This window comes from Paramormyrops kingsleyae, chromosome 4, assembly GCF_048594095.1.
Source record: "Paramormyrops kingsleyae isolate MSU_618 chromosome 4, PKINGS_0.4, whole genome shotgun sequence".
Lineage (NCBI taxonomy): Eukaryota > Metazoa > Chordata > Actinopteri > Osteoglossiformes > Mormyridae > Paramormyrops > Paramormyrops kingsleyae.
This window is the reverse complement of record NC_132800.1, coordinates 30,127,478-30,140,120: the sequence shown is the minus strand read 5'-3', so window position 1 is coordinate 30,140,120 and position 12,643 is coordinate 30,127,478. Positions and strand designations below refer to the sequence as shown.

General features: G+C 50.6%; 1 protein-coding gene across 3 annotated transcripts in view; it reads right to left on the bottom strand.

Moving 5' to 3' along the window:
* The window catches only part of LOC111835418 (catenin delta-2-like), a 191,406-nt gene that overhangs the window by 127,627 nt on the left and 51,136 nt on the right, over window positions 1–12,643 (bottom strand). Inside the window, exon 1 of one of the 3 annotated variants that reach the window (XM_072711096.1) lies at window positions 3,120–3,250. The exons of the other annotated variants lie outside the window; for them this stretch is intronic. Coding sequence (XP_072567197.1) covers window positions 3,120–3,134 — 15 coding nt within the window. The 5' untranslated portion in view covers window positions 3,135–3,250. Of the gene's footprint in view, window positions 1–3,119; window positions 3,251–12,643 lie in introns of those variants that run through there. 3 annotated transcript variants of the gene reach the window in all.

The window sequence follows — 12,643 nt, the reverse complement described above, 5'->3', positions numbered from 1 at the left end:
GTGATACAGGCACCGGGTCAGGGATACTCAGCAGCACAGGCACCAGGTCAGCATTTCAGGGATACTCAGTGGCACAGGCACCGGATCAGGGATACTGAGTGGTACAGGCACCAGGTCAGCACTTCAAGGATACTCAGCAACACAGGCACCGGGTCAGGAATACTCTGCGGCACAGGCACCGGATCACTGCATCAGGGAATACTCAGTGGTACAGGGTCAGGGATACTCAGCGGCACAGGCACCAGATCAGCGTGTCAGGGATACTCAGCAGCACTGGTGCAGGGTTAGCGTGTGGGATAAACTCAGCAGCACAGACGCCAGGTCGTTATGTTGGGGATACTCGGTGGCACGGGCATCGGGTTTGTATGTCGGAAACACTCAGCGGCACAGGTGCTGGGTCAACATGTTGGTGACACTCAGCAGCACAGGTGTCAGACACTCAGCAGCACAGGTGTCAGATACTCAGCGGCACAGCTGCCAGTCAGGGATACTCAATAGCACAGGCGCTGGGTCAGCGCTTCGGGAATACTCAGCGGCATAAGCGTCAGTTCAGCGTGTGGGGGATACTTGGCGGCACAGGCACAGGGTCAAAGCATTGGGGATACTCAGCGGCACAGGTACTGGGTCAGCGTGTCGGTGATACTCAGTGGCACAGGCACTGCACTGGGTCAGGGATATTTAGCAGCACAGACGCTGGGTCAGCTCGTCGGGGATACTCAGCAGCACAGGTACTGGGTCAGCATGTCGGTGATACTCAGTGGCACAGGCACTGCACTAGGTCAGGGATATTCAGCAGCACAGGCGCTGGGTCAGGAATATTTAACAGCACAGACGCCGGGTCAGCTCGTCGGGGATACTCAGCAGCACAGGTACTGGGTCAGCGTGTCGGTGATACTCAGTGGCACAGGCACTGCACTAGGTCAGGGATATTTAGCAGCACAGACGCCGAGTCAGCTCGTCGGGGATACTCAGCAGCACAGGCATCAGGGATACTTAGCAGCACAAGCACCAGATCAGCACATCGAAGATACTCAGCAGTACAGGCACAGAGTCAAGGATACTCAGTGGCACAATTACAGCAAGTCAGGAGAAAATCTCCACAAGGTCAGGACCTCTGGGCGTGTATTGAGGGGGGAGGGGTTCTCACCTTACTGCCAACTCACACGCACTCTCTCTCTCCTAGGGGCCTGGGTTACAGGGGTTTCAGCCCGGCGTCACCATGATGGCAGCTCCACAGGAGAGCGCGCCTCGAAATCTGTAGGATCACTTCACAGCCCCCAGTTTTCACAATGAACTTTTATCCATCTACCCATCTTTTAACCGCTCATCCCGGTCTGGGTCTGGGGGAGTTACCGCAGCCTAAAACTTCACCCAGAGACTTTTTAACATTATCTTGGGTGACAAAAAGTGTTAACAAAGACCAGATAAGTCCATTTTAAATGTTTTCACACAGGCTGTACCCCCCAGGACAGTCATTACACCACTGAGTCATTTTTTTTATTGAGCCATTTACCTGTATTACTCAAGCTAAGTGAGATCATGATGTCCCACCCTTTTTACTTGACTTTTTATTCAAATTCACATTTGCATTAATTTTCTTTAGCAGATGGTTCAGTACTGCATGATCATTTCAAATATTTGTATTCTTAAGCGACCTCCCATATTGAGCATGAACCTCCCATATTGAGCATGAACCTCCCATATTGAGCATGAACCTCCCATATTGAGCATGAACCTCCCATATTTATCATGAACCTCCCATATTTAGCATGAACCTCCCATATTTAGCATGAACCTCCCATATTTAGCATGAACATTTACGTGTGTCACATTTAGTTATTCTGGAAAGCTGTTAAATTGATTCTCTTTGGCATCAACAGAGCCGACAGGTGTCATTCTGAGACTCCTTGAGGCGAGAATCGCTAGACATTTACTATGAAATTAACATGGGCATCGCACGAGATTCTACTGAGCGCAAGGGCAGCAATCAGTCAGCTTGACGCAGACACAAGGTCGGGGGGGTAATGGGGGCCAGCCCCCAAACTCGCCTGCCCAGCTCCATATTGCTAGCAAAGTCCCCAGCCTGGAACACAGAGTCACTGGACTACAACACAGACAGATTAAGTTCAACTTGGGGAATGAAGAATCCGCGCAGGTCGCCTCTGGGTCCCGTTCGTAATGAAGCCGGCCCGGCAGGCAGAAGAACGGCTGGTGCCTTTCTGACCAAATACAGGCGACGGCAATCTCGCGGGCAGATCCCCCACCCGGCAACAGAAACGGCACTCTCTGCTCTGCCGGGACGAGCAGAACTGAAATGGAAGGAGGCTGCCAGACTGAACACACTGACGACCTGTCGCTGCACGTCTCTTCAGAATTATCAGGAACAGAGCGAGGATTTCCAGAGCAAACCGGCCAACGCCTCAGCACCGAGACGTAACTCACACCACTGTGCAGGGAGCACAATTTCACAGATGACGGCCACAGCCACAAAGTTGAAGCTGAGCTGTAAAGTGCAGAACTTCCAGAGGGCGGCCAGCTCAGAGCCGTGGAAACCAGAGACGCCTTTCCACACTGCCCTGTGGTAGGAACACCTGTTCCCTAGCCCCCGATCCCCATCGGTTACCTGCGCTTGGACCCCGATCCCCGTCGGTTACCTGAGCTTGGACCCCGATCCCCGTCGGTTACCTGCGCATGGACCCCGATCCCCGTCGGTTACCTGAGCTTGGACCCCGATCCCCGTCGGTTACCTGCGCATGGACCCCGATCCCCGTCGGTTACCTGCGCATGGACCCCGATCCCCGTCGGTTATCTGAGCTTGGACCCCGATCCCCGTCGGTTACCTGCGCATGGACCCCGATCCCCGTCGGTTACCTGCGCATGGACCCCGATCCCCGTCGGTTACCTGCGCATGGACCCCGATGCCCGTCGGATACCTGCGCATGGACCCCGATCCCCGTCGGTTACCTGCGCATGGACCCCGATGCCCGTCGGATACCTGCGCATGGACCCCGATCCCCGTCGGTTACCTGCGCATGGACCCCGATCCCCGTCGGTTACCTGCGCATGGACCCCGATCCCCGTCGGTTACCTGCGCATGGACCCCGATCCCCGTCGGTTACCTGCGCATGGACCATGCTCCGGGTGACACGCAGGTTTGGAGAGGCCCGGCGTCTGGAGCTTCAGCATGCTTCCCTTCGGCGTTCTCCGCAGTAATGATTCTCGGAGCGGTTAGAGGAACCGCAAGCCTGACTAGTGGCAGCCTCGCAGCGCTGAAGAATAGGAGTTCAGCCAGGCACAAAGGTCTCCATGGCAACGGAGAATTCAACCCCCCCTCGCCATTATTTATGCAACATTTCATCACAAAAGGACCCTCCCACCTCCCCATCCGCCAAATTCCGCCGCTCCCCAATCGCCCCTCTGTCTGCCTCTTTTTTCGGCCCCCTTATTCCTAAAGCCATCTGCGCTTCCCACAAAAAAAAGGCAAGATGGGGGGGGGGGAACTGGGGGGAAGGGGGGCCGGGAGGCTCATTGAAAAGCGGCAACAGTGGCTGGGAATAACAAGAGTTTTGGGGCTGGAGTGGTAAATATGCGTCCTTCCTGTGACAGCATCCCTCCACGTGGTGTACAGGAGCATGGTCACTAGTGAGAGAAACACACACATACAGGAGCATGGTCACTAGTGAGAGAAACACACACACAAACACACACACACACACATACAGGAGCATGGTCACTAGTGAGAGAAACACACACACAAACACACACACACACATACAGGAGCCTGGTCACTAGTGAGAGAAACACACACATATAGGAGCATGGTCACTAGTGAGAGAAACACACACACAAACACACACACACATACAGGAGCATGGTCACTAGTGAGAGAAACACACACACAAACACACACACACACATACAGGAGCCTGGTGACTAGTGAGAGAAACACACACACAAACACACACACACATACAGGAGCATGGTCACTAGTGAGAGAAACACACACAAACACACACACACACATACAGGAGCATGGTCACTAGTGAGAGAAACACACACATATAGGAGCATGGTCACTAGTGAGAGAAACACAAACACACACACACATACAGGAGCCTGGTGACTTGTGAGAGAAACACACACACAAACACACACACACACACATACAGGAGCCTGGTGACTTGTGAGAGAAACACACACACACTAACATGCAGGTCAGACAGACAGACAGAAACAGAAAGACAAAAAGACACAGGTATACAGGTAGAAATATTAGACATAGAGACAGGCAGACAGACAGAGAGACAGACAGAAAGAAATATTAGACAGATATAAACTTTATTAATCCTGAAGGAAAGTGCAGGTTTGCAGCAGCACACAGAGTCAGTAAAAAGAAGAGGGACAGGTAAAGCCAGTATTTAAGGCAAGATGTGTCGGCCGTAAAATGTTACTTTCCTAACAAGCAATTGTAAGTATTATACATTTTATTCAGGGTAATATTTAGCACAGCCTCTCCAAGGAGCATGCAGTACCTCCTAGACACATGATTTAACATTTTAACAATTAATATTTTCAGATAGCGTCATGTATAAATATGCCAGCTGTTGCCAGGAAGCCTGGAGTTCACAGAAGCGATTCCTCAGTTTGCCAGCAGTGAGGAACACAAGCCTTTTTCTGTTGGTATGTTAATAAAGGTCTGAAATGCAGCCATGAGCATCACCATCAACTCGCCAGATTCCAGAAGCAATACACTTATTGAGGAAACTAAGTAAGAGAGGAGAATACAAGATGTTCTGCAGGCCAATGTGATGCATGTTCCTGTGCTCACCTTAAACCTGCTATGTATACTTACTATACATCATATGTATCCATTTTTCATAAATACTTAACCAAGGCAGAGTGACTATGAGCCTAGAGTCTATTCCAGGAAGGACAGGGACACCCTGGACGGGATGCCAGTCCACCACAGGACACAGGGCAGGGGACACCCTGGATGGGATGCCAGTCCGTCACAGGACACAGGGCAGGGGACACCCTGGATGGGATGCCAGTCCATCACAGGGCACAGGGCAGGGGACACCCTGGACGGGATGCCAGTCCATCACAGGACACAGGGCAGGGGACACCCTGGATGGGATGCCAGTCCATCACAGGACACAGGGCAGGGGACACCCTGGATGGGATGCCAGTCCGTCACAGGGCACAGGGCAGGGGACACCCTGGACGGGATGCCAGTCCATCACAGGACACAGGGCAGGGGACACCCTGGACGGGATGCCAGTCCATCACAGGACACAGGGCAGGGGACACCCTGGACGGGATGCCAGTCCATCACAGGACACAGGGCAGGGGACACCCTGGACAGGATACCAGTCCATCACAGTCCTCACCATTGCAGTCAGCTCCAACACTGCTGCACTCGCACGGGTCACACGTGCCGATGCAATGGTGAGGGCTGGGTGGACGTGAAAGGGGGCATCCCAGAAGAGCAGCAGGGTGGGTATGCAGTGCAGTGTTTCGGGGTGAATGACTCCACCCACCTAGACGCACGTTAAACTGGCCAATCTGAAAACAAGGGGGAGACGCCGGCAGATGCTAAGACCAGCATAACAAGAGGGGTGCAAGAAATATGCACTACGCGTCTACTACACACTGCAGAAATATGCACTACGCGTCTACTACACACTGCAGAAATATGCACTACGTGTCTACTACACACTGCAGAAATATGCACTACGCGTCTACTACACACTGCAGAAATATGCACTCTAGTCTACTACACACTGCAGAAATATGCACTACGCGTCTACTACACACTGCAGAAATATGCACTACGCGTCTACTACACACTGCAGAAATATGCACTACGCGTCTACTACACACTGCAGAAATATACACTATGCGTCTAATACACACTGCAGAAATATGCGCTACTAGTCTACTACAGACTGCAGAAATATGCGCTACTAGTCTACTACACACTGCAGAAATATGCGCTACTAGTCTACAACACACTGAAGAAATATGCGCTACTAGTCTACTACACACTGCAGAAATATGCGCTACTAATCTACTACACACTGCAGAAATATGTGCTGCAGCATGTTATCTGCTGTTTGTACCTTTACTGAATATCACCAGTTGGACATCTCTGAACGGTCCTGCAGCAGCGAATCAGAAAAGGATGCCGGGTAGCTGGTGGGGGTGCTATCGGGCGATCAGGAAGCGTGATAATGTTCTAACAAGGGCGCTAAACCACTGGCCAGCTAGAACACGTCTTCAGAACCCTTCCGGCTGGGGCTTGACGGCGCCGCTCGTCCTAAGCTGAAAGACGTGGCGCTGAGGTGACCCCAAAGTGATCTCAATGTGTGTACCTGTGAGCGCCCCCTGCTGGGAGTCACTTCCAGCAGGTACAGCGACCTCTGCTAAGCTCTCAATTGCTATGGCCTTGTCTATCATTCCAGATAATACCCTCTTAATAGCTAATTATCAGTATTAACCCTAATTATAAATGTTATTCAAGATAATATTTAGTGTAGCCCCCCCAAAGAGCACACAGTACCCCCCAGATACACGTATTAACATTTCTTTTGTGAATTAATATTTTTCGGATAGCGTCAGGTGTGCATATGCAAAGTGTTACCAGAAAGTCAGGTTATGAAGTTTACAGATGGTTTTCCTCACAGACCTTTTCTTCATAGGCAGGACGTGTATAAAGCTCTGAGATATAGCCATAGACATCAACACAGTGTAGCTTTGCTGTACGTCGACACGCTTAAACAATCCATCCATCTATCTACCATCCTTTTCACCCATCCATCCAACTGGTACAGGGACATGGTGGAACGTGGAGCCTGTGCAGGGAGGGGCAAGGTGGGGGCACCACCCTGGATGGCATGCCAGGTCATCACAGGGCACACACACAGATACGCAAACACACACACACATATTCACATCTTTGTGGGGACTCTCCATTCATTTCAATGGGAAAAACCCTAATCCCAGCAATGACGACCTTAACCCCTACCCAGCCCTAACCTTAACCACAAGTAACCAAACAAAATAGGAGACTTTTGGCATTTTGAGGTTTTTGACTGCAGTCACAGATCTTTGTGGGGACCTCATAAACAGAAACACACACGCACATTCCACGTGCCAAACTGGGGAGAGATCCGAACCACTGGCTCTAGAGCTGAGAGGCAACAGCGCCCCCCAGAGAGCCACTGCACCACCACTCTGAAAAAATAAATAAAAACAAATAAACTGCTTGGTACAGGGAGGCTATTAAAGACTATTTACTGTTCACCGGGGGGGTTTAAGTGAATGAAGGAGCTCCTGTGCATTATTACGCTCCGCTTTAGGACAAGGGAGCCCGGTTCATGGGCTCACAGTTATGAGGCCTCCCCTTCCTGGCTGCTCATGATCAGACCCTCATCACAATGCCATAAAATGCAAATGAAGGGAATTGTGGCTAACAGGACAGACCTCAGTTAGACTACAGGGCCTTACAGACCGCAGACTGGCTGTTCTGCCCTCTTTAAAAATGCTTACCAAATTGCAGGTGATTTCTGGCAATAAGTACAACCAAAGGCGTGTTTATTTCTCGAAAAGTGCCTATATTATCCATTATGTATGATTCGGCAGGGGAAGCCGCTGTCTAACAGTACAGCGTGTTCCCTTTCATAAAAAAGACATATCACATTAAACAATTAATACAATGTGTCTAAGAACCACTCTCATTATTCCCACGAGCTGTGAAAATGCTACACAGGCCCAATATGGCTGGAGAGAGATTGCTTTATCTCCAGTGTGATGAATGGCTTAATTAAGCGCCTTGGAGGGCAGGCCGCTTCCGTTCGGGCTCGGCGGTGCATCCTGCGGGCAAGGCGGCCAATCGGCTGGCGTGCGGGCCGAGGCGCCAGAAGAGGATCGAGGCAGGAAGTCCTCGTCCTGAAAGGGGCTTCTGGAAGACGTTTGCTTAGGATTAGTGTCCGTCACCAGCACTGACTGCCGCGATTTCCCTCCCATCGTTACCGCGCCCTTCGCAGGGAGGAGAGACAGCAGAGCTTGCGACGGGAATTTATACCCGCCGTCCGCAAACGAGGGGAACTCAGCAGCAGATAACATGAGTGTTTAACGCGACGGGAATTCAGGTAACGAATTCGGATCGTCGCACCAACGCGGCGCCCGCTAATATGACTTTGGTCAGAAATTCATTGGCATTTCGCAGAGTCGGTGGTGTCCGATGAATCGCCCGTTTCTGACGGCAGGCGGGCCCTTCCGGAAGGAGGCGTGGCCTGCCTGAAGGAGGCGTGGCCTGTCGGAAGGAGGCGTGGCCTGCTGGAAGGAGATGACGTTTTTCGGTCATTTAAAGCACTGACGATTCAGCAGGGGCGTGTTCAACCCGCTCCCGGAACAGTGGGCAAAACCGGGCAACACTGCTCTCATCCAAATGGCATAAAAGACCAACAAATCATTGATTTTTGCAGCAGCTCTTCACAACACCGGTCTCCATACTGCACTTCCCTGTAAGAGGATCCTAATTTGAGGGGGGCGGGGGGGGGGGGCACCCATATTGGCCAAACGTGCAGGTGCGACCACTCCAGAGGAGTCCAAGCCAAAGATTTCACATCCAGCATCCTCCCAACACACCCCCCACCCCAGAGAAAACCCGACAGTCTTCAGGCTCCTCTCTCCTCCTTTGAAGCAGCATCCCAAGAGGCATTTATCTGAATGTATAATCGCCGCATACAGACAGGCCTCACGTAAGCTGCGTGGACCGGAGCAGCCCCTGTGAACCCCGGGGGTGAACTTTTAAAAGTTTTAAAATCTGCCGCCACGTCTTTAGTGGTTTTTTTAGTATGAGAAGAAATTAGAGGCAGATTTTAATTAGCTAATCCCACGAGTGACATTAGCCGGGCTGCGCGGAGGTAAGGTTAGCGTACGTAGACAGAGCTGCGCGTGCAGCTACGGTCCATGGGCGTATCCCGCGCCGCTACACGCTACACGCTACACGCAGTGCCATCAACGTGCATGTTTTGCAGGGTTCTCTACGTCAAAGGCCTGCGACGGCTTCAAATTACAACTGCAAGGAATGGTTCAAGCTGCCTGATTCTTCCCCTACATAATGCAGAAATGGTACAGTCTGCCACCTCGCTGTACTTCCCTGTAAGAGGATCCTAATTTGAGGGGGGCGGGGGGGGGGGGCACCCATATTGGCCAAACGTGCAGGTGCGACCACTCCAGAGGAGTCCAAGCCAAAGATTTCACATCCAGCATCCTCCCAACACACCCCCCACCCCAGAGAAAACCCGACAGTCTTCAGGCTCCTCTCTCCTCCTTTGAAGCAGCATCCCAAGAGGCATTTATCTGAATGTATAATCGCCGCATACAGACAGGCCTCACGTAAGCTGCGTCACGAGTGACATTAGCCGGGCTGCGCGGAGGTAAGGTTAGCGTACGTAGACAGAGCTGCGCGTGCAGCTACGGTCCATGGGCGTATCCCGCGCCGCTACACGCTACACGCTACACGCAGTGCCATCAACGTGCATGTTTTGCAGGGTTCTCTACGTCAAAGGCCTGCGACGGCTTCAAATTACAACTGCAAGGAATGGTTCAAGCTGCCTGATTCTTCCCCTACATAATGCAGAAATGGTACAGTCTGCCACCTCGCTGCACTTCCCTGTAAGAGGATCCTAATTTGAGGGGGGCGGGGGGGGGGGGCACCCATATTGGCCAAACGTGCAGGTGCGACCACTCCAGAGGAGTCCAAGCCAAAGATTTCACATCCAGCATCCTCCCAACACACCCCCCACCCCAGAGAAAACCCGACAGTCTTCAGGCTCCTCTCTCCTCCTTTGAAGCAGCATCCCAAGAGGCATTTATCTGAATGTATAATCGCCGCATACAGACAGGCCTCACGTAAGCTGCGTGGACCGGAGCAGCCCCTGTGAACCCCGGGGGTGAACTTTTAAAAGTTTTAAAATCTGCCGCCACGTCTTTAGTGGTTTTTTTAGTATGAGAAGAAATTAGAGGCAGATTTTAATTAGCTAATCCCACGAGTGACATTAGCCGGGCTGCGCGGAGGTAAGGTTAGCGTACGTAGACAGAGCTGCGCGTGCAGCTACGGTCCATGGGCGTATCCCGCGCCGCTACACGCTACACGCTACACGCAGTGCCATCAACGTGCATGTTTTGCAGGGTTCTCTACGTCAAAGGCCTGCGACGGCTTCAAATTACAACTGCAAGGAATGGTTCAAGCTGCCTGATTCTTCCCCTACGTAATGCAGAAATGGTACAGTCTGCCACCTCGCTCCCCGCTGAGCCAGTGAGAAGCAGCGGCCAATCACAGCTCCTCCTGCTCTGCTTATAAAAGAGGCTGTATGATAGTATTATAAAAAAGGTGGATGGTACATGCAAATGTGAAAAGTAATATATAGCAGTCTTTAAAAATGCCTGTAGACTTCTACTTAAATTGAAGCATCTATGTAAATGTATGCAAGATAAAGTTACCTCACAATATGCACAATAGATACGATATGAGGCAGGCAGACAATGTGACTGGTCCATTTGAGGCTCCTACAAGCAAGACCAAGTACAACACGTCTACAATGCTCATGATTACTGGTTTATTGTATTATGGTTCCAATCTACCAATCACCAGTCACCCCCTTCGCTTGCGGCTCTTTTTCCACCAATCATGGGCCAGGTTTTCCGGAGTCACTCATTGGTGTTGGATGCTGCTTTTGATCTCAAGGTCACACAAAGACATTTTAAATGACCAAGAAGAAAGAACACGGCGGCAAGGGCACAGCATGACAGGCAGCGCACAGATACAGAGAGTGGAAGGACAGAAACGGGGGTATAAATGGCTAACCTGACAACGGCGGTCTTTGGACACGATCGATTCTTAAATGTGTCTTTTAAGGTTTACCTGGGACACTCGCAGAAAGGGGTTCAGCTTGACTTTTTCCTGACCTGAAAATGGATTTCCAGTAAAGTTACACCGTGTTTCACTGAAGACACCGCAAGAAGACAAATACAAGTCGTATCATATATCAAAAAAGACCCTTTTTTTTGCTTATAAGGAAGTAATAAGTTATTTGTAAAACAGATTTGTCAGGGGACGCGGTGAGGAGAATCGGTGGTTTCTGGGTGACCCAGTCTAGGCACGGTGATCCCAGGAAGAGCGTTGGATGACTGGCAATTCGGGATCGCATCCTGGGGTGGATGTTCCACGGGAGGCTCTGTTTTGGGACTGAGGTGCTCGAGGTGAATCGCTACTCTATGCTGCCAAGTACATAACGTTGAATTTTTTATAGCTAGAAGGCTAAATAAATAAAATATTAAAAAAGCCAGTGCGCAGCACAGTATGCTGCCAGATCAAGTCCTGGCTTTCCTGGGAGGGGCTCGGATACAGGAACCTAGCAACCCCTTGACCCGAACAGCTCCAGTAGCAAATTGTAAAAAACGACTCTGGGGGAAACGCCAAAGCAGTAAAAAGTTTGTCTTTGTGGGGGGGGGGGTGTGGGGGGGGGGGGGGGCTTCTGTGGAAGATGGAGCAAAAACAAGATGGCCCATTGTGAGACGAGACTCGGGGAGTTAAGACACATCAGGGCAATTTCATCACCATGTCAAGACGCTGCCCTCTGCCTGACCCACACCCCCAGCCCCAGGTGTGCTGAACTCATCTCACTAATTATCCCCCCCCCCCCATTCATTTTCACCAGTCCCGCTTATTCATATACAACAACGGAGCTTGGCTGAAAGAACACTTTTATTGATAGTATGAATGAATAATTTAAAGGTTACTGGCAGCTCAAGGTTTAAATATTTTATCAATTTTTTTCTGCAGTGAAAACCAGTAAAAAAAATTCTGGTTACGTAAGAGACGTGAGCATGACAGTGGAAATGCTACCGTTAAATGTGAAGCGTCTGTGGTGTTCAAGGTGTGTTCTACAGCCAAAGAAGTCTCTGGATGAAGAACCGAAGGACCAGGGATTAATTCTCACAAAGATGTCATCAACTATCAGTTTTGAGCATTCCAAAAACGCAACCAGCAGGGGGCGCAATGATTAAGGATACTTAAGGGCTTGGGAATGGCAGAAGTGTGTATGCCGAGAGAGGGACCGACTCATGATGGTCCTGAAATCTGCTTGGCTTCATTAAAGATTTCGCCTTATTTATGGGTCACTGTGTAGATGGAACAAGCTCATCAAATCGATCCCTAAAGTGGCAGGTTTATCTACCTCCAACAAGTCTCCCTTGGCCTCTCCTATGAGCAGAGAAGACACAACAGGGATTCTTGAAATAACAAAACTTTAAATTCATGCAATGACTCAAGTCATTAGCCCCTTATCTTCATTCTTCGATTGCCTCAACAAATCCAGAAGCCATCATCCGCAGACATACAAGAATTGTGTCATTTTAAGTTCAGGATTAAATGTGTTATACTTGCAGAAGATTTAGAAAGCACAACATGCCAAGAACAATAGAGAAACTCCATTTGAATTGACTTTGGCTGCCCGGAACGTTCTGCAGGGATTTTTCCTTTGTCATGCTGGAAACCATCCTGGACGCCCACTCTCCACTACTGAGGAGCTGAAGCTGAAGGTTCCAGCTCTGCTTAAGCACTATAATTTAC